At 37.4% G+C, this 22,354-nt stretch overlaps 1 protein-coding gene across 1 annotated transcript in view; it reads right to left on the bottom strand.

Moving 5' to 3' along the window:
• Positions 1-2,447: 2,447 nt before the first annotated feature.
• Positions 2,448-22,354, bottom strand: part of PGR (progesterone receptor) — a 36,667-nt gene continuing 16,760 nt past the window's right edge. The window contains exons 4-8 of the mRNA XM_063148901.1: positions 19,255-19,557; positions 17,753-17,897; positions 14,413-14,543; positions 11,209-11,366; positions 2,448-9,809 (exon numbers count right to left, since the gene is read on the bottom strand). Coding sequence (XP_063004971.1) covers positions 9,654-9,809; positions 11,209-11,366; positions 14,413-14,543; positions 17,753-17,897; positions 19,255-19,557 — 893 coding nt within the window. The 3' untranslated portion in view covers positions 2,448-9,653. The remainder of the gene's footprint in view (positions 9,810-11,208; positions 11,367-14,412; positions 14,544-17,752; positions 17,898-19,254; positions 19,558-22,354) is intronic.

Below are 22,354 nucleotides of genomic sequence, written 5' to 3' on the forward strand. Positions count from 1 at the left end.
ACGGCCCTTTCCCTGGCACACGTTTAGGTCAGCCTTCCCTGCAGGAATATCTGAGTGACACAGTGGTAACAAGAAAGCGAGGGCAGCTCACAGGGGGTGATTGAGGATACTGGACCTCAGAGCATCACCTCAGCCTTGGCTCAGTTTGGTGCCATCTCCAGTGCTGCAACACCTTCATTACTGACACACAGGAAAGCAAATGATGGTTTCATCTGAATTCCCACAGGGCAGCATCTCTGACACCGCTCATTTCTTTCATTTAGACAATCACAAAATGCCAGCTCTGCCTTCCTTGTAGGCAGGCAGTGATTATTGCTTTACTTGTTAGTATGTTTAAGAGGAAGCTCACTGTGCCGTGCAGAGATGAGTCAGGCTCCAGAGCACCTCAATCATTGTGGAGTCTGAGATGTCACAATAAAAATCCTATCTCATTTAGGGGGACTCTCATCTGGCAAAAGTTAAAGCAAAACCTTCTACCTCAAAGGGTTTGGACATGCTATGTCAAATAATGAGTAATCTTATTTTATTTTTTATACCCTTCTATTACCACGTCTGTTTAAAAGAATAAAACCCCAGACTATCCTTGAGCAAAAGAGGCATGCATTGAGGCTGATTTGGGACAGAGCAGATACACAGATATAGATATATAGATAGATAGATTATAGATCTATAGATTACATACAGAGATATTTATCTATATATAGATACATATAGATAGATAGATAGATAGATAGATAGATAGATAGATAGATAGATAGATAGATAGATAGATAGATAGATACACACACAAAGCTATTCCACTCAATTCTGAGGAACACCATTGTGTAAATAAATAATGGGGGCCCAAATAAAGGTTCCAATGAAGATCTGCTCCACTGCATATTCAAGTAGGACCACATTCTTTCACTTTGACATCTTGAAGTTCAAGTGTCTCAGAGATTATTTTCTTCTGTGTGCTAGCTGTTAATAGAACTTCCATGTAAAAGAAATTCATGTATTTTTGTACTGACTAAATGCCTTCCCAAGTTGTTTTATACTGCATGGAATGCTTAAAACTAAATTAATTTGGAAAATGAATCATCTGTGTGGTAAGTCCCAGTGCTGTCAAACTGTGATGTGTACATGGAGCACTGGTAACATCCAAGATATCAATTGACAAGAATGAGGACATTAAGAAATGAACCTGCAACATCACTTTCAAGATGTTCTGTGCTATGTGGAAATTATGTCCATGAGTATTGGCATTGTTGGCATGACTAATCCTTCTCTGAGGGCACACTAACACTGCAGCACATCCTTAGCAAGAGGTGACATCTAAACCAGTTTTTTGCCAGTATTGCCTTGGACAGGAAAGGAGGGGGGTGGTCTCTCCTGTTGATGGAGAACACCTGGCATTTCCCAGCCATTCTGCCTGTGCCACTCTCCAGGCTGCAGCTCCCACTCCTTGCCTGTTGCACACCACATCACAGGGCAGCAGGGTGGGAAGCAGAGGGATGAGGGAAGGATCACCGAGCACTGGAGTCAGTTCCCTAAAAGCCAGGGTGATGTTGTGCAGCCCCGTTGGTGCAGCCAAGGAAAGGTTGCACCAGTCCAGGTCCATGACCGGCAACAATGAAGCTCTTCTCCCCCATGACTGAGCATCCCAGGGTGGATGGATGGTGGATGGATGCATCCTGGTGTGCTGCATCTTGCACCTCAGAGGGCAGATCAGGCACTGACCAATTCTGGCAGCACAAAGCCCCAGCTCTTGGTGTGGACTGGCTCTGTAAAGTCCAGGGACAATTTATTCTGAAACCCTGGCTTTGAAATAGTTACAAATTAATGATGACCCAATGTGTAGGCTGCTGTGCTAATGGTGTCTCTACTCAGCTGTATTGTTGCTGAGTATTTTGGTCTGGACCAGCAGTGCCATGCCAGCACCTCTTCTCCCACAGTCTGTGCTCTCACATCAGCACCTCTTGCTAGTGCTGCTGTGCTTGGACCTTCTGCACTGCAGGGCAGGCTTTTTAAATAAAGTTTTTAATAAACTTTCCCTTTGGATGTGTTTATGCCAGGAGATCAGAAATGCATTGTAATTTATTTTGATGCTTCTATCAGCTGGCAGTTTGCTTCAGTTTTGATTAAAGTCACAACCTTCCATGTAAGAATAAATAAAGACATAAATAAGTAATTAAATAATTAAATGAGGTTTCATTGTGTCCTGTCTTGTAGAGGGTTTGAATGGCAAAAAATGTGGAAGAGAATTCTGCCCGCCCCCCCCCCCCCCCCACCTACCCTTTCCCAGCCATACAGGTGTGAACTCAGTGATGACTAATCAGCGTGCATTGTCTCTAACCTGGAGCTGCCAAAGTATTCCCCCAAAATCAGCCCCCCAGCAGCTGGCCTGCAGGACTGCAGCACAAGTGTCTCCACCAAGAGGACTTTTGCACATCTCATACTACAACAAAGCAAGCACATCCCCAGTTTATTGGACATGACACAATGTGGCAAGACAACACCTTTGCAAAAATATTTGAAGCTATTATTTCAGTTGTACAAATATAGAGATGAAAGCTCCTCAAGAGGAAAATACAGAAATCTTATACAAGTCTTTTTTTCCAAAAATAAAAATAGCAGCCAAGCATAAATTGTATCTGTCATGATCCTGAATGTTAAATACAGAGAAATATGAAGACCAGTCGAAAGATGTCTCAAAATTAAGGAGTATTTGTCTTTCTACAAATTTTTTCCATTAAGGATTACAAAGACTCTACAAAGTGTTAATGTATTACACATCCAAGAAACCCATTGGGAAAAGCAGGTGTGTTGAAGGCACAGGAAGGAGTGGAGAATAAATGTTTCACAAGTATTTGAAACTGGGATTTAGATGCTGTAAGAAATTCAGAAACTTCAACAGATCATGCATTCCAGAAGTGCCCAGCTTTGGTTTATGCTTTTCTCTATCATGTAGTTTTTCTTAAAATTAATGTCTGTCTTCAGGGACTGCTTTTAAGGATACTTTAAGTGGAAAACTTCATTAAGTAGTATTTTCAAAATTTCAGATGTTTGGAGTTCTTTTTGGTTTTTTGTTTGTTTTTTTTTTTAATGTCAGATTTGTGGAACCTTTTGGCTGTGGGCAGCCAAAGAGACACATGACCTGTATTGTGAAGCTTGAGAAAGGGAGGCAGTTTCTGTCTCCCAGTAAAACCTAAGCTGGCTGTAGCCATCACTAGGAACTGCTTCTAACAGCAACTGGGGATGTGAGTGTGTAAAATTATTGTAAGAAATGAACTGGCCAGTGCAGTGTGACTGTTCTGTAAGCTGAGCTTTAGGACACAAAACATCTAAATTTTCAAATGAAAAGCCTTGACATCCTCAGCTGCCACTGCTTGGTGTGTGGTGATGACAGTGCCAAAAGATGATTATTCCCATCCATTGTGTGTAATGCCCCATAGGTGAGCTGAGAGCCTGTCCTGACAGAATCATGTCACAGTTTTTTCTATTTAACAGTGGTAAATTTTTGTCAAGTGTGTTGCCCTTTGTCTACAACAGATTATGCCTCCATCAAAATCCATGTTTTACTCTTAGGAATGTTGCTGGAATCTAGGGAAATGGTTGGGAACATATTGACTGCAGGTGGCCAGGTGTTTCTTTTTCAAATACTCTCAGTAAGATCACACCCACACCTTTGTGGATTCACACTGCCATGCACATGTTGCTCTGGTGCTTCCCTTATTCATGCTCCATATAGCCAAGACAGCCTGCCAGAATAAATCAATTTCTTTGAGCAGCACCATAGTGAGAACATTGTTCCCAACTGGAGATATCGCAGATTAGAGTCCCACACTGGACATCACCCAACAATAAAGGGTATGAAGTGTAACAGCATTCCTACATTCCCATCCAGCATATGGAAAACAGGCCTCTGAGAGAACTGTACATCCCTGGAATGAGCAGCTTATGGTGATGCTCACATAAATCTCACCTGTATAACACAAAGGTCTCTCTATTTCTCTGCCCAGTTATTTCTGATGCAAAGTCAAAGGTGATTATTATGCTCCCTACCTGCTTCTCATTCAATCTAGCCCCTTGTTTGAAGCTCACTGATGCAGTGTTCTGATTTCCTGACAATGATTTATTTCTTTTTTTGTCCTCCACAAAGGAAAATGAGATTTTAGTCATGAACTGGCTGGGTAGGTATTTGAATTGAGTGTGGGAAAATGCAATAGAGTGAGACTATTTAAATGACACTGTGAGAACTTCCTCACTGATATGCCTGAATGTTAAATTGGTGGAACTATTGTACCCATAGAGGTGAAAAGGTAACATAGTTTTCATGGTCAGAAAAACATGATCTATGACTAAAAGGCTTGTGATGGTATTTTTATAATGAGCCCACCCCACACCAGCAAGAAATTGAAGTGGTGCCAGTTTTAAAGGATATGCAAGAATTAAATGAAAGCTCACCACTATCTGACGTCCTCTATACATGCTTAAATGCCCCATACAGAGCACTGTGGGCTCAACCCAGGGAAAACAATTCCTAAATGTGAGCAAAAAAATCATCAAAGGAGCAGCACTGCTCATGTATTTGAAGTTATGCAACTGCTGCATAGTTCCAAGAGCACTTAAAGACTATTTTCTGTGTGTTATTTATTTTCTCTTAAAGGTAAACACACAGATAAATTTTAACTTAGTTATTAATATCTGTACAGTCACCTTTTACTGCATGTTCCTGTCCAAGCATCTGAGAAGCTACAGTACCATTCTGCATGCAAATAACATCAATCTAATAAATTAATAGCGTTCATTGAAAAAAAAAAGGAAATTTTAAACCAAAAAATACCTAAAATATTAGAGTTTTTTTCCTTTTCATCTTCCAAGGGAAAAAGAGAGCTAAACTAAAAGCAAATCTCTGTTCAAGTCAGGTCACCATGACACAAAGCAGTACAAACCAATAAATCCAGCAATGCTGACAGTCCAGCCTGGCAGTATGCTCACAGGCTTCTGAGCCGTGGAAAGTTGGGAGGGCTTTGGATATAAGCTCTGTGGCTGCAAGCTGACTTCTTGGAATGAAAAAAAGGTCAGCCTGCCACAAACAGCCTGTAAGGCAAGAAATGTGTGCTCAGAGCTGCACTGCATGGGGGGAGGGCAGCCCCATCCTCTCCTGCTCTGCAGATAAACCAACCTTAATTTTGGGCAGGGAGGAGAGGAGAGGAAGGATTCCTGTAGGATCCCTGCTGTTCATGCCCCTGGCACATCACTGGTAACTGAGATGAATATTTGGGTGTCGGTAGGAACACAGGAAAGCACCTCACCTTCCCAGCAAATGTAATGGAGAGAGAACTACTTGAAAAGAAAGAAAAAAACCCAGCTAAGGTACAAACAAGGCATTGACTGTCAGAAAACACAAATTTAGGTCTTACTTTCAATGGGAAAGTTTATATGTAGCACATATAGCACAAGAAAGCATAACCCCAGTGCAGCTGAAGAAACAGCTGCAGATCAGAAATTATTATGTATATTTATTATGCACACATATAACCAGGCCATTTCAAAGTGCCATGAAATCAACTGAAAACTTTTCAGAACACATTTCCCTCTGTCATGGACTAGGTGTTAAGGAACCCACATTCCTTCACCCCTAAAGGCTGGTTTCAGCTGTGGATACAGCTGAGATCTTTGAAAACATGAGCCAAGTGTTTGATCTTTTGTGTTTCTTGGACCACAGCAAGCACAACTGCCGAGCAGCTCACGGACAAAGAGAACAGCTTGCAGGGGCTGGAGGTCTCACCTCTCCAAACACAGGTGAGCTGCCATGGCCAGGCACCTCAACCCCCAAAACATTGTTTAAAAGCCATAAATATGATACCTGCACAGAGCTGAAAGGAAGCTGATGACTTCATGGGTTGGTTTGTTTGCTTCACTCAAGCACCAACAGAAGGTAGGGCTGAAGGGCTTTGGTCAAAAATACTCAACTGCACAGAACAGGAGAGGCTTAGCTTCAGACACAGCCTGCATTATTCAGTGCATGAAGAACTTTTAGTCATAGCTTGAAACAAAAGCCTGTAGAAGATGGCTGGCAAGCTTTCTAATTAATGCAATAGGTTTCATACTTTTAAAATGTAGTCAGGCACATCCTAAATGTCAGAAAATAAGACAAGTCCATCTGCTGAAACCTGTTATTCCTAGTGTACAAACACACCATAAGAAGATCCAGCACTCTGCCTTGCTCAATATATTGAGAAGCACTACAAGATGTCTATTTAGACCTATTTGTAAAGCTCAGGTCCAAAATGCTTTGCTCTTTAAAAAACTGTTAAAGGACATAAGCACACACAACTATAAAACCTTGTACTCAGTAAAAAAAATCAAGTAATTCCTCTCTGAACATTGCTGCAGGGTTGAAAAGTCATAATACACAAGATTTCTGTAGGGAAGGAAGAAATCAGGTGTACTGATCAATGTTCACAGAATCAGAATAATTTAGTTTGGAAAAGACCTGCCAAGACCATTGAGTCCAAGCTTTGACTGATCTCCACCTTGTCAACTAAACCACAGAAGTAAGTTCAGTCATCTCTTGAACACTTCCAGGGATGGTGACTTCAACACTTCCCTGGGCAGCCCCTTCCAACGCTTAACCAGTCTTTCAATGGAGAAGTTCTTCCTGATATCCAACCTGAACTTCCTCTAGAACAGCCTGAGGTCACATCCTCTCCTGCTACCAGTTGTTACCCAGGAGAAGAGGTCGACTCCTGACCCCACCTGGCTGCACCCTCCTTTCAGATGGATGCAGAGAGTGCTGAGGGCCCCCTGAGCCTCCTTTTCTCCAGGCTGAACACCCCCAGCTCCCTCAGCTGCCCCTCACAGCACTTGTGCTCCAGACCCTTCCCCAGCTCCGCTGCCCTTCCCTGGACACGCTCCAGCCCCTCAATGTCTCTCTGGCACTGAGGGGCCCAGAACTGAGCACAGGATTGGAGCTGTGGCCTCAGCAGTGCTGGGGACAGGGGGACGGTCCCTGCCCTGCTCCTGCTGGCCACACCTGGCTGAGCCAGGCCAGGATGCCATCGGCCTTCTGGGCCACCTGGGCACACCCTGGATCATGCTCAGCTGCTGCTTGCCAGCACCCCCAGCTCCTTTTCCACTATTCACAGTCTCTACATAACCCAGAGCAAATGACAATATCAAAATGGACATTAAAGGCCATCTTATAATCTGGGTTTATCACTGTTTTTTTTTCCCAAACTTCATACAACCACATAATGATCACAGGACTTTCAGACTTATAGCAGACACAATTCCCCAATCATTCTATCTTGTGCAGTGAATTCATCATGGCCACGAACTTTTGGGACTTTTTTCTGTGAGTTAGAGATCTTTCAGAAATACAATTTGAGAATGTTTTTAAGCTTTGTCATCTATTCCCTAAAGGTATCTTTTTTTCCTTTTTGATTATGCCTTTGAGGCAAATATAGTGCATTTCAGACTAATCTGCCAAGTTCATGGGACACGGTGACATGTCAGCCACTTAGGGATTGAGTAAAACACAGATGTAGGCAGATTCATGCATTCCTAAGGCAAACATACTGCCTGATCTGTCATCTAATTTCAAAATTAGCGTGGTGAGGAGTAATTTTTACTGTGGGAAGTTTCTGTTATCAGTTTAATCTAAACAGTAACATAGACGGTCTGCTTACTCGGTGGTAAATCATGTGACAATACTTCAATTCCAAAAGAATGCATGGAAATACAGTTGTTACATGAAAGTGGAATGACTGAAATGGATTTTTTTACTGAAAATCACATTTGCTGAATGCAAACACAAAATAAAGAAAAAAAATCAGAATGTAGAAATAAAGAATTTTGTGCTATTTATTAAAACATAATTGCTTTAAGGATCACAGTTAAAAGTCAGACTGTATGGAATATCAAAGACATTGCTTTCCTGGGCAGTTAGAAATGACAAACCTTGTCAACTAACACAGAAGTCTGTCTATACCACTTTATCTAGGGTCACACATTTGCACCAGCTCTAGTGGGTTTTGTATTGATATGTGGGGATCTCAAAAATGCTCTTATTCCCAGTTGTAATGTAGATTCTTCTTCGTTGGCTTTAGGAAATTATGACCAGTAAGGACACCTTGAGACATTCCTGTACTTGTCAGTTGTCCGCAGTTTTTTCAAGAACCAAGATGTAATTTTTACCAACAAGCAACATCACTTTTAATGAGGGGTACCCTGATTTAACTGGGGATACTGAACTTGTATTCCAGGGGCCTTTGTTCATGTGACAAGGATATGTCTGGACAGACCAAGCTACACATCACCAGCAGGACACAGCCACACAATGGGGACATCTAACAAGCCATGGGCAAAAGCAAAAGCATAAGGCCAGAAGTATCCAAACAAGACTCACAATTTCCTATGTTTACATATCATTTGTAATGTCTGGCAAAATCTGTCATATTTTAATACACTCATAAATTCTTCTTAAGGTTTACCTGTTTCTCTGTTTTTTGAATATATCTACAATTTACTGCCTTAAATGCATGAGTTGCTTCATAACCGTATCAAAGGAACAAAAATCACCACATTGTAATTTTTCAGTTGAATATTCATTTCTATGGTAAAACATGAATATAAAGCTAATTGAGTCCAATTCCTTTTTTACAGTTACTCCATTTATAATGGTGTGCTTTTAAAATAGAAAATATGTAGCTCCAGTAAATCATACTGAAATGAGTCTGATGTGTATCAAAATGTTTGCAGTCATATTTTCCATTTCTTTTTGCATCTGATCTCACTATAATTTGATGCTGATTGAGTGTTCAGCATTGGAATTCAAAACATTAAGATTATTAAGAGTTGCAGTCAGTGAAAACATCTCTATTTAAAGCTTCTGAAATAGAGAATGTACGAGTTGATGAATTTAGGATTACAGCTAAGTGATTTAGCCTTAGTAAGTGCTGAACTTTTAAGGAAAAATAACACAAACCAAAGCTTAGTGGGTTTGCATACACATTACTTCTGGTGTAATACACACTGAAATTTTCCTAAACTTTCTGATTTTTGAAGAAGAGCTCCACTGAATGATGCAGAAAACAGTATGCTGGATCAAGAGTTTCAATGCAACATGACCACAGATGTGAGTATGAATGTACACTGTGTGCCTAGCACATTATTTATTTCTGATGGCATTGCAGTAATAAAAAGTAAAATATCCGTAAGAAAATGTGGGCAATATTTATTTTAATTCCTCCAAAATCCCACATTATGCACATGCCCACATGTACCCATGCACACAATGTGCTAAAGTAAAAATTTTGCACCATGTCACACCAGAAATTCAAGAGTGTGCAATGTGTAAGAAAAATGTATAACTGTTGTTAGAAATCTGGAAAGTCAATTCACTGTCATTCATATGCAAATCTAAAAAGCAGCTTAGACAAGTTTACAAAACATTTCTTATGACTGTTGTGATTTTTGCAGTTAAGGAATCAGGAACTCACAATATGTACATCAAGCTTGAATGGCTTGTGTATGTTACAGGTATAAAGCAGTCGGCAGGGTAAGTATGTCAAATATGCTGAAGTCCTGACATTGCAAAATCTTGACCAAAATAAACAAACATAAAATGACCCAGGTATCATCTCTGTGATAAGAGAAAAGACATTTCACTTCTTATGAAAGAGAAGAGGTTTCACCATCCCTGCTAGAATCTTGGGTAGCTGTGCAGCAATCACTTCTGACATCATCTCAGGGAATTCAACGCTCAGTGCTCGGGACTGGAGAAATGTGTTCAAACAGAAGAGATGGAGCTGTTTCACCAGCTGGATTTGATAAAATACAAACATGATCAATCAGGCTAACAGTAATGCAGCCACATAAACATGCTGTCAACCACTTACACATTCATCAGCTCACATCATTCTATACCTTACCCTGTCCTTTCTTGAAAATGAGGGTACTTGTCAGACCCTATTAATGGCAAAAACCATACATATAGCTATGGCAAGTCATATAAAACCACTGCTTCACTAATACTACAAAGTAGTATCACCCTCACTCAAGATGTATGTGACAAACAATGGCAACTACTTAACAAGCTTTCAACCTTATATCTTATTCTCACATTCATGTGTGTGCTTTGGTCACTACCTGCTATTTAAACACTGCTCTGAGAGGCAGCATTTACTACTTACCTGTGAGCTCTGATATGGTTTTCATTATGATCATATCAGTGTATGCTGCAAACACTGAACTCCACAGACTCTAATCCCTTGAAAGCAACTGCTCAACACATGATTATTACATCTCTTCTGGCCTCCCTGAGAGATTCCAATTTTTATTTCAGACCAGTGACCATTATGTTGTTAAATATTGGACTATTTCTGCTACCTTAGGCTTTAACATCACACAATCTCTCCAGCGTGATGATTTTTCTTTTCCTTGTATCTCCCACCACCTTACCAGCCTGAGCTGAAACAGGACTTGAATGAAAATACTCCATGGATCAAATACCACTTTGTTACTTTGCAGCAAGCCTCTCTCCCTCTTTCTCTTCCTCACAGATTATTTTACTGTATGCATTTAAAAGGAAGAGATTGAATTAAAATAAAATGCAGATTTGCTGAGTTCTGAAGAATGAAAAGATGCAAAAGTCCTGTCCACCTTGAACTCCTTAGGAGTTTCTCACAATCAACATTGAGTTCAAGAGTCCAGGGTATGGTATCTAGAATTGTCAAAGATTACTCAATTTCTAAACCTAGACAGATACTGAAAAAGTGGTACAGAATACCCACATAAAACCAGTTGAACTAAGGTTGGAAATCCAATCTTGGTTGCCTTTCACTAATTCTTAGTAGTCTGACTTTGCAACTTGAATTGCCTCTACCTCACACTATTCTCCTGAACAAGTATACACGTGCTCACACACACATATACACCACCCCTACCAAAGCCCACAGTTGTACTGGTTATAATACACTAAAAATTAAACAAAATGGTAGCACTCTAATGCATGTTTCATGTGGTATACCATAAAATATGTGCACAATACAAATACTGATGCTGAATATAGAGCTATCTATTCACACAAATATACACAATAAGGGAGTTTTTTGTTTGTTCTTCTGTTGTTTAGCAATGCTGATGACTCCCTTCCATAGAATTACTTTTAGGAAATTCCTTCTTACATAAAGAGCAGAAAGCATTAATAAATCAACTTACATCATGCATGGAATCCATCAGTTTTGTAAGCTGATAGAAACGCTGTGAGTTGGCCACAACGCCCTTCTGGCGCAAACCAATTGCCTTCACCAGTTCTCTGATGTAGCTTGTTCTCATCTCATCAAATTGGCTTTGACTTCTTAGACCTTCCAAAGGAACTAAAAAAAAAAACCAAATCAGCTGGGCTACAATTTACTCTAAAGGCACTGAAATTTCAAGTACAGGAAAAATTTACAGTATTTCATGCTGTACAGTGCAATTCATTATTATGTGCCAGGTACTTCTTCCCCTTCAGGAGTTACTCCAAAACCAGTGATAAAATTAGTTAAAAGGATATACCAGGAGCAAACAGTTCATTTTGCTAACTGCCTTATGACTAGAAATATCCCTAAGCTTCAGTTACATGTGTTAGCTGGGGGAAAAAAGGCTTCAAGAGCCACTCCTGTCTTTGGGGAAACACGTTAGGGACTGATGCGTGCTTACCCTGCTGAGGGTCTGCCCTCTTCACAGCAAATCTGTGGTAGAGAGATCTAGCTGGAGTGCTTCAAAATGGAGTCAAGGAATGAACTAACAGCTCTAAAGCAGTGCAGACAGTAAAGCTGCCAGGGCTCAGACCTCCTGTTTGAACCTCTTTCACTTAATAGAACTGATCAGAGACTTAAAGGTGAACAGCTTTTAGAAGAATGAGCAAGGAGGAGAAACTGGTTGAACTCCTTCTTCTCTTAAAGGTCAGGTGTGAGAATAAAACTGAGGCCATGGAGAGAATACTGAGAAAAGAACCTGTTAGTGGCTACTAGTGATAAGTGTCATGGAAAAAGAATAGTTTAATTTTCAAAGCCTGGATTATTCTGGATATTTCTTTTACAGAGAACTAATGAACGTTTTCATATAAAGTGGCTCTGATGGAGTTTAGGGTTAGATGGAAGTTACCCTTGACTTACATCTCTAAACCAGCAATTAAGTCTTTATATTTCCCCTGCAAATTAATTTTGAAGTTATCTTCCATCAATGAATGGCATTTTTCCTCTGAATTCTGCAAAAAGACACATTCCCACCTAATGACCAATGTTCCTTGTAGCTATCTATTTGAGCTGCTCCCTTCCCTGAACATGTGTCAAGAATGAGGATACTTTTATGCAGTGGCACTAACCGAGCCAAAATCTTATGTAACAAGATTTAGAAACTCCTTTAAATCAGAAGTCTGGAGAGCATTACATTTAAGCCTCAGCCAACTCAAAGAAAAAACTGTGAAATCAAATATAATGCTAAAACTTAGGCTGGGGGTCCATTCAAAATTAGAAATGTATCGAGATTGACACTCAGTTTATTTCAAATTATTGCTGCTTTGGAATAATCTAAAAATGTTAAAAACAGTTCATCTAAATAATTGAACAGAAGGCACAATGAGAGACTAAAGGATTAGATTTGATTTACTGTTAGTACACGTAAGATTGAAATGGCTGTACTTTCACAATTGAAGTGGATTAAGATGAACATCATGACTAAAATAAAAGTAGTCTTGAAACACCTTAAAACAACAACAAGGTTATATGGCTTTTTGAAAATACTTTTGTGGAATTATATTTATACAGTACCAAATGTTTACTAAATGTCTCAGCAACAAGTATTAGGTGTGTTTCTTTTCCCAAAGATCTGACAAATTGTTTTTTCCTATAAGACAATAAATGCAGGAGAGAACAAAAAGCAAAACTCATCAGAACAGGTAGAAATACTTTTTTTTTTTTTTAAGTGATTTCCTGCATATACAAAACATATCATCTTAAAAAAATAGTTTCTGAATGCAATGCAGTTGATAAAGAAAGGTAACTGGATGAATTCCATTAAATTGATGCACTCAAAAATTAGAGGGATTGGACCAACACTGTCATGCTTTTTTGAATTTGATATGAACTTTCTGGAACAGAGATAGCTGAAATTTATCACAAATTTGTCACAAATTTATCTAAATTTAACTGAAATTTTAGAAGATAGAAAAGAGTTTATTTGGGATGAAAACAAGGGGGAAAGCATTGAAAAAAGAAAAACATTAATATTCTAACAAAGCAGCTGGAGTTATATCAGGACTTTTAGATTTTTATCCACATTACCTTTACTGCTTTAGCAGAGTGTATGGAATTTTGCCATTCTTTTAGTAATTTCCATGTTCATATCTTTTTAAACTTACTCTCTGCTGAGACCAGGTTTTTTTTGTTTTGTTTTGTTTTTTTTTACAAATGGGTTTATGCAAATACCAGCCATGAACAGATTGAGAGGGATTAAATTTTAATTCCTTATCAATTAACTAAACTTTGTAAAACCAAGAAGCAGGTCATGCAGGATTTGCACATCTCTCCTCTGACCCCTTTGTGTGTTGAGAACAAAACTTTTACATTCTTTCCACTATATTTTTCAAAAGTGCTTATTGTCATGTCTAACAGCACCTGTATAACTTTAAAAAAATTTTATTTGGGGATTCATAACTAACAATTATGGCCTTAGCAGATGCAAATTTTAGTATTTCAGAGAAGATTTTGGAAGATAAGTTCATGAGCAATCACATTTCCTATGAAATGGGGAATGCAGTTGTATGTTGCATTCTTGAAAAGATGCGTATAATTAAGTGACCACGGATTTTGTTTCCAGAGAAACAAACCAAAGAAAAACATTTCCATTTGTTTATATCTGTGCTAAACTTCACCTATTTATAACTATAAAAAGCTGAATAACTGCTTATATTGTTTGTCATGGCCACTTCCCTAAATCTCAGCAAACATGCTTTAAGATCTTGGTCAAGATAAAGCCCTCAGTCTTGATAATTTATTAAATATTTTTAAATGTGTTATAATACTTTTAAGATTGTTTTGATTTGGTTGGAGATTTTTAAATCTGTGTAGAGTCACTTGAACCGATGTTTCCACTCAGAAATACTGCACAGTTGTTTTGAAAATGTGTAACACAGTATGGCCATATGTCAAAAGGGATCCAACATTTCCCCAGTACAATAAAACCAACAATGAATCACAAATTCTTTGTTCTTTATAAACATTAGAAAAAATATTTTTAGTCTTACAATACTGACATTCCATCTAGGACAGTTCCATTTGTTAAGCCATAGAGCTTAGTGATTGTCAAGTTGTCAAGTTAAACAACATGGTTCAAAACCCTTTTAGTAGTGATGTGTTAAAAAGAAATAAAAGAACCTACTCGTGTTGAGAAGTAACAGTGCTTTCATACACAGGAACTCTTCTTGGCTTACTTGAAGTCTGACAAATTCCTGTGGGAGTTGCCACATGGATAGACACAGGGAATAGAACGATGATTCTTTCATCCTCTGTCTTACACCCAGAAAAGTTTAAAAAAATAAATTAAAAAACATGTAAACAAAGACAAAGAATGTCTCCAGTACTAACTGCTCGAAAGAAAGGTCTTATTAGCAGTTTATCACATTACAAAAATTAAAGATAAGCTTATACACATAAACAATTTTCTGATTATTTTTGTTCCTATGCTAGTTTTTTATTGCAATGAATGTGCTATTATTTGGGATGTTAAATCTGTTACTACTGTCCAGAAAAGAAACCAAAAATTATCAAAGCTGAACTGTAACCACTAAAAATAAAGGGAGTTTACTAATTAAAAATACCCTGATGAATAATGTGAAGTACTATCTTATTTTAGAAGTCAATAGATTCGTCTATCTCCGTAAAGGTTTCAAAGCATAGAACTGAAGACAAATCTGAAAGTCTATAGAAAAGCTTATTCTTAGGATTTCCAAAAATATCTGTATCAAGATACTTTGTAGCAACTCTAGCCTGGTACTTCTAGCAGCAATGATATTACTCTGTAGCATGTTATGCCATTTAAGAAACAGTTAAAATGTTACATGATAAGTACATGGAGACATTAAAACAACCTTTCCTGAACTCCCACAGAAGTAACCAGAACAAATCACACACGAAATACATAAAACTGTGGGGTTTTTTGTAGTACTTTGATACCACTTTTCTCCTTGTGATTTTGGTATATTGAGTATATATTATAGCATATACTTAGTAGGACAAATTTCCAACTGAAATGACTGCAATGGTAGCATTACAAAATTTCTAATCTAGACTGAATTCATTGCATATTAACCTGATGATCCAATAATTTGGACTGATTTTAAAAGGTGGCATCCCAATCCAGATGAATTAGGTACAATAACCAGAAGATTAAATTTTGCTTGCCCACCTGTTAGTGAGTTCAGATCAGCATTCCAACCTGACTGCAGGTAGTGACCTCAGCAAACAAAACAGGATATTTACCATTTAAAAAAGATTTTTTCAATGCATTGAATTTTTTTCTTGTCAAAGTGTTACTGTCAGCTTGAATGAAAATTATTTCAATGTTGTTCAACATCTGATATCTTGTACCAGCTCTTACATGACATAACCATAGAAATTTAATCTTTTAGACCTGAATAGACTTGTTTCTTCATCTACTTTAAATCTCCTTTTCTATTCCTTTTTGGTAGCATCTCTTCTTAATTACTATCTATGAAGAGCATTAGCAGCTTTTAGGGTTTAGCAGCTTAAATGTTGTTTTTACTCAAATTTTCAGACACTGCAAAATACAAGAACGGTAAGTCCTTGCAGGGTGTTAACACAAAGAAATCTTTGTCGAACTAGCACTACTGGCTTTCTTGGTCTGAAATTGATGCTACCAAAAACATCCTTCCCTAGAAGCATTACAACTCAGTTCACTAAATGATAGAATGGCTGTGACACAAGCTTTGATTGTGGTTTCCTGGTAATTATGAAACAACTATGGTGAGTGTTGCCCCTGCAAAAGGACCTTCTATTATCTCCTTCTACCTCTAGGCACACACTCCTGTGATTCTGGCATTAGTGCCTGCACTCCTGCATGGTGAGTCATGTCAGGGATCATCTCTATCCGCTAATGAATGGCTTTTTCTGGGGCACCTCTCAGGCATATAAACTCATCTGTTTGACAGTGCAGCCACAGAGGGTTTGGTCCAGCTCAGCTAAAGTCATGGGGATGCATGACCAGGACAGCTAACTTTTTTGGCAATGTTCAGCAGTTACCCTTGCTTAAGGTGAACATTAAAGTACAAACTTAGACATCATCATAGATAAAGTTGTTTACATTTTACTGATCTAAAAGCTAACTTGTTTCCAATAAATAGTTGCAGATATGATTCAGTGCATCGTTCACTTTTTATATCTCCTTGTTTATAACATCTCTAGTATGACCCTGATGAGTGAAATGTTCTACAACCAAGAGAGGAATATGTTGTCAGCACCCAGCATAGATGATCCTGAGTTGATAATAAGAATCTGTCTCTGGTGGATTACAATCAGGGTTCATAAATCTTAACACCATTCCCAAAGAAAGTACTTAAAGTCTTCTTCACAAGCCATCAGCAGTGGTGCACAAGTGGGGTGATACTCCAAGACATGACATTACTGCTTAAAGCTATCAACTCACTCTGTGTTTCTTCTGAATGTAACCATAAGATGTATAAGACTATGCTGGGACAACAATACAGTCAGAAATTAATTCAATCTCATCACTTCTAAGTATTTCAATTTGTACAGCACAATTAATAAAAATGGGACAGGAAAGAATTCATTACTCAACAACCTCACAGTGATTTACAGTCATCTGAAACAGAAAAGGTCAGGAGCTATAGGGTCGGCTCTACTGAATATCTTCTACAAAGAACTTCACTGGGAGGATCTTGCACATCTATAGATTTTAAAATCAGGTGTCCAGATCTTCTGCAAATCCACCCCTTAATCCTTAAACAACATGTCTTACAAAATACCTGTTTTTCTTTGAGCTTGCTTCATAACAGTTCTTTTAGTATTTTAAGAAAAAAAAATGTATTAAGGAAAAATAAATATAGGGATTAAATTATGTTTTACTGTTCCTGGCAACCTCCCATGTACTATAACAAAAGAATATAAAATTACAAGTCTGACAATATTAATTTGCGGAGCTGGAAAACTGACAAAGACTGAAATGATGATTATCTAAATTAAGTAGCATAGCGAAGGAAAATCCAAGCCAAAAAGCCTCTGCCATCCCCCAGCAGAAAAGAGCGGTCTCATATAATTTTTCCTTTATATTAAAATTCCTACTTGATAAGTATTTTTTTTACTGAGCATTTAGATTTTAGGCAAACTATTTGCGAAAAACACCCAAACAAAAACAACGAAAAAACCCACACTCAGTCCCATTTAGTAAACATTAACTCATGACTTATTCATACAAATTGAAGTAAATCTTCTGACAGCATGATTTTTTTTTTCTTATATAATTAAAATTCTGTTTGAACTGCTTTTGCTTGACCATGTACACAGAATAGTTGAGGTTCCCACAAAACCACTCCCAAAGATACTAAACTTTGATATGGTCAGAGGACTTGGCCATTAATTTTGAAACAGAACAAATAATGAATGAAATCTTAGCCTCAATGGAGTCACATTCCCATTGGCACATAAAAAGTTCAACATGTTATTCATGGGAGCATTCTACTTACTCATTTAGAATCAGATCTGGTGCAAAATACAACATCTGACCACTGACGTGTTTGTATGATCTCCATCCCATGGCAAAAACCATTAGGCTCATCCAGGAATACTGGATAAGGGTTATCTGATCATCGATATGCAAGTTCCGAAAACCTGGAAATGAAATTCAAGATAAAATATTTCATCATTCTCATTTAGACAGCAGCTAAGTAGGTGTTTTGAGATTACAAATCTGAGCTATCAAACTGAGAACACCTAGAAAGACAAGTAGTTTTGGGGATGTAGCTCTCCAATGCTTGGGTAATAACTGCCTATCTTAGTTAACCTCTTGTCTTTTTGTTCTGATCCAGTATTTTGAAATGTTCACACCAAAATTTATTTTACCAAAAATGACTGTTTCAGAGGATAGGAATGTATGTCTTTTTCCTTTGGTAAAAATATGACAGTTTGTAACATCATCACTGTAGCCAAATCTCATTGAATGTCAATAGCTTGAACATCAGTGTTCTTACCATAAGATGCAGCTGTCACACAAAAACATCCAATATGAGCACCTTTCTTGCATTCAACTTAAGAGAACCATATTCAGTTGTGAGCTTGTGTTTGATCGCTTTTGCTGTTTGAAAAATTTAAAGATTGCCACGAATTATCTGAGTGAAACTAATAGCTTCCTGCCACTGAAAGGAGCACTCCTGTTCCTCATTGTGTGGTCCTGTTACCTCCTTCAAGCAAGCTTTGGCACTCATGTTCCTCCTCAGTGAACTGGTTCAGTTCTTGAAGACATCAGGAAACACAGAGGGCTAAAACAAGGTTTCTTTTCCTCCCATTTGGTGAGATGAATCAATTCACTCAAGAGGTCTGTTAAGTTCCAAATGCAATGGGAAGAGCAGTGACTGAGACTACTGCTTTCTGCAGCAGCAGTGTAAAACTGAGCTCACATGAGACTATTTTCCAGGCTTTCTCCTCAATATATTGATTTCTATATATCCCAGGATGACGATGATGATCCCTATCACCATACAGCACACATAAATATACAACATGGATCTTTTTTTTCAATCCAGTTGTGGATCTTCATAAATTCAATTACTTCTTATTACCAGTCTGTTTGTGAGCAGCTTACTTCTAATTGGTATTATTTATAAAAATTTTACTTTTTGGTGCTTTCAAAAATTCATTTTAGTAATAAGAAGAATAAAGAATAAGCAGATATACAACCTTTTTTATATCAAATGAATAAATAGAAGAAAGGCTGTAATAACAATCACATACAGGAACTGTCGGAGCTCCTGTGCTTACTTGGAGTGAATCTAAATATTTAGATGGATTCTTTCAAATGTGCTTCCCTATTAAAATATATTTGATTAGTTAAATTATCTGATAAGGGAAAGCTTAATAATTTCAGAATTTGTAAAGAATTAACAGGTAGTCAATAGTATTATCTTTAGACTGCTCCTCTCATGAAATATTTGCTTAAATACAATTCACTACATATAAGAAATTATATTACCTGGTAGTAATTTAGACCACTTGACTACACAAAGAAGTTGCCTCTCACAAAGATGATTCAGACTGGTCAGCAAGGAACTTGGTGTTTCAGGTTTTGTATTGTCATAACCAGCATAGACAACTTCTGGCTCAATGCCTCGTAAAACGCTTATCATTGGGGGAACAAACTGTATTTCTTGATTTGGAGAAAAGGACAGCCTTTGGGTTAGAGCCTGGCTTTCATCTTGAAGGGCTGCTGGCTGCTGGAGTGCAACATCTAATGTTCTCACAACCTTAATTTTGTTAAACTTTTTCAATTTTCGACCTGAAAAAAAAAATTGTTGATCTGTTAGAAAGAGTTAACCAAGAACATTAGTATTTTCCAATAATGTTGGATTACACTTTTAATCTATACAAGGAAACCAGAGCTGTCTTCAGAATAAATTTTCTATTTTTTGACTATTAATGTAATTGAAAAATGATAATGGAAAATTCTTTAGACCTTCTCCCTCTGTATCCTGCTCCTTTTACTAAGGGATGAACAGCACCCACCCATTAAAATTATTGCCATGAATTCCAGGTTACAGTAACCTCATAAAGGGTTTTCTGGTTCAATTCCCACTGTTCTGTCATATGCCAACAGCTGAGCCAGCTGGCTCTACAATTCAGTTTCTATTCAATGTCAATTAAAGATACTGCTTCTTTTACTCCCTAATATTCAAAACCAAAAATGTTAGTAATTAATTACTACACATAGAAACTCCTCTCCTCCAGTTCCCTAAGAGCATTTCAGTGTCATGGCTGAATCTTATTTTGGGGCCCAGGGGGATGAGTGAAAGACCGACAAATACTGTAAACTCTTAGAAGATATTTCATTTCCTAAAGGATAATTTCCCTGTCTCAGTATTTTTAATTGTTACTTCCATACTACAGTGGTATGAACAACACTAATTGAAACAAATTAATAGCTGAACTGCCTTCCCAAAATAAGCACAGATACATTAGTATGGTTATTTGCTTTAAATAGATCCTCAAAGATGATGAAAACCCTGCTAGATCTTTAGTTCTGCCAAACAAGTTTGTCTTATGGAAAAAGGTCAAAAAATGCAACAAAAATACTGATACTTATGGCCTGATTTACATGACAGGGGAATAGAAATAGACACAGGGGTGATGGCAAAAACAGTAACACTCATCATGCAATGACATTCAGGGTTCATATTCCCACTAACTTAACTGCAGGTTTAATTAGATTAGTATAAAGTGCCACAACAATCATATGCTCATTTTACCACTTATGGTAAGAATAAAAATATTTCTAATTCGAGATTTCTTAGTAAAGAACCAAACACAAAGTTGCATCTTATGTTACAGCTGAACCAAGGAAAAGAAAGCAAAACAAAAACCCACAAAAGAATAGACAATTTATTATGCTGAAAGACCTAGAGCCAATTTTTATCATAACAAACCTATACATAGTCATAAACTTGCTGGGAATTTCCCACTAAGTATTGTGTAGGCATGAAGGAAAACAGAAGTAACAATGCATTTGATAGTTCATAAATAATGATTTCAGGTATTTTCAGAAATAATGGCTTCAGATACTTTTACAGTTCAGAGAACAAGTAAAGAAAGAAACCAAACAGAATAGTTATCACATGGAAATGTTAGTAGTTAATAAGTACCCCTGTTTCCAAGTAACTAAATGTATCAGAATTAATGTCACACTGGTTTGCAGAACTGCTCGTGTGTTTATTGCTAATTATGTTGCTTAACAGCCATCAGTAAAACAACTCCACTTGTTACCTATCTACAAGAGAGGTGACTATTAATAACTCGCAGCAAACTTTCCCATCTACAACAAAGGAGACCACATCAAATTAATAAAAACTCTAAAGAACACAAGGAAAACAATGGAGATTTGACAATAGCTTAGTTTTTCATTTGCTTTTTACAAAGCAGGTAAGTTTTGCTGTAAGGTAAGTAAATGTCTCCCCTTAGTCCCATAATGGGTAAATAATACCAATCCACTCTGACAAAACTATTTTTCTTAATACTATAATATATACTTCTTAATACTATATGTCTGTGCATATTTACACAGCACAAAATTTTTGGTAACATTTTCATTACCTCACTTTAAGACAGCTAACCACTCAAGCAGTTTCTTCATACTCACTGTTCCCCTACCCTTGATTATTACGAATAGCATGTTTATAGTGTTTGTGTTCTACATGTACCTAGAAAACATTTTAAAAAATCTGTTTAATCCCACTATCAAATATATTATGATTTTGTCCTTACTACCTAATTCTGTATTTTAATATTTTTTTAGCTAGGTATACAGAATCATACAGACAATTAGACATTACTGATGGTAGACAATTTATAATAAAAGAACTGGGTTTCTAGTAGAAGTTTAACATCTCACTACCCTTCTCCTCACCCTGTAATGAGGTGAAAAGCATCAATGATGTATTATTCTTGACAGAACACAATGGCCCTTAGTTTAAGGTCACTCTGCTCTTGCTTTTTGTGTAGAAAAAGAAGCCGTGCACACCTTAGGAGGGTGTATATAACATAGAGAAAGCAGCAAAGCAGAAGGAACACATCTTGGTTTTAATAAACACTTTGATCCTACCTCAGAAAATATTACCTGGAAAATTAATTCACCTTTTTCTGCATGTAATCACTGCACTGCGGACTGAAAGCTAATTGAAACAATGAAGGACACAGTCATTCAGCAATACAGCTGAACAAGAAATCTGTGATAATCAGCCTGAAAAAATTACACATTCACTCATAATAAATAAAAGACTTGAGCACTTGTTTATTCCAGGATCTGATCCAGCTACCTGCTATCCTATTAGGTTTAAGATTAGAAAGGGGATAGATTAATGTCTCAAGTTATGAGGTTATAAAGCCCAAAGACAATTAATATTTTCAAAAAAAAAATTGCAAACACAGTACTGTGAAATGCATATTTTTTATTGATACATTCCTTCTATAGATTAAGAAAAACAAAACAGTCCATATATGGAAATAAATTATTAGTGCTATTGGTTGCTATCCTATAATTTACTTACTACTGATTTAAAATTTCTTTCAAAATTTCACGGGTT

This window comes from Melospiza melodia, chromosome 2 (genome assembly GCF_035770615.1).
Source record: "Melospiza melodia melodia isolate bMelMel2 chromosome 2, bMelMel2.pri, whole genome shotgun sequence".
NCBI lineage: Eukaryota > Metazoa > Chordata > Aves > Passeriformes > Passerellidae > Melospiza > Melospiza melodia.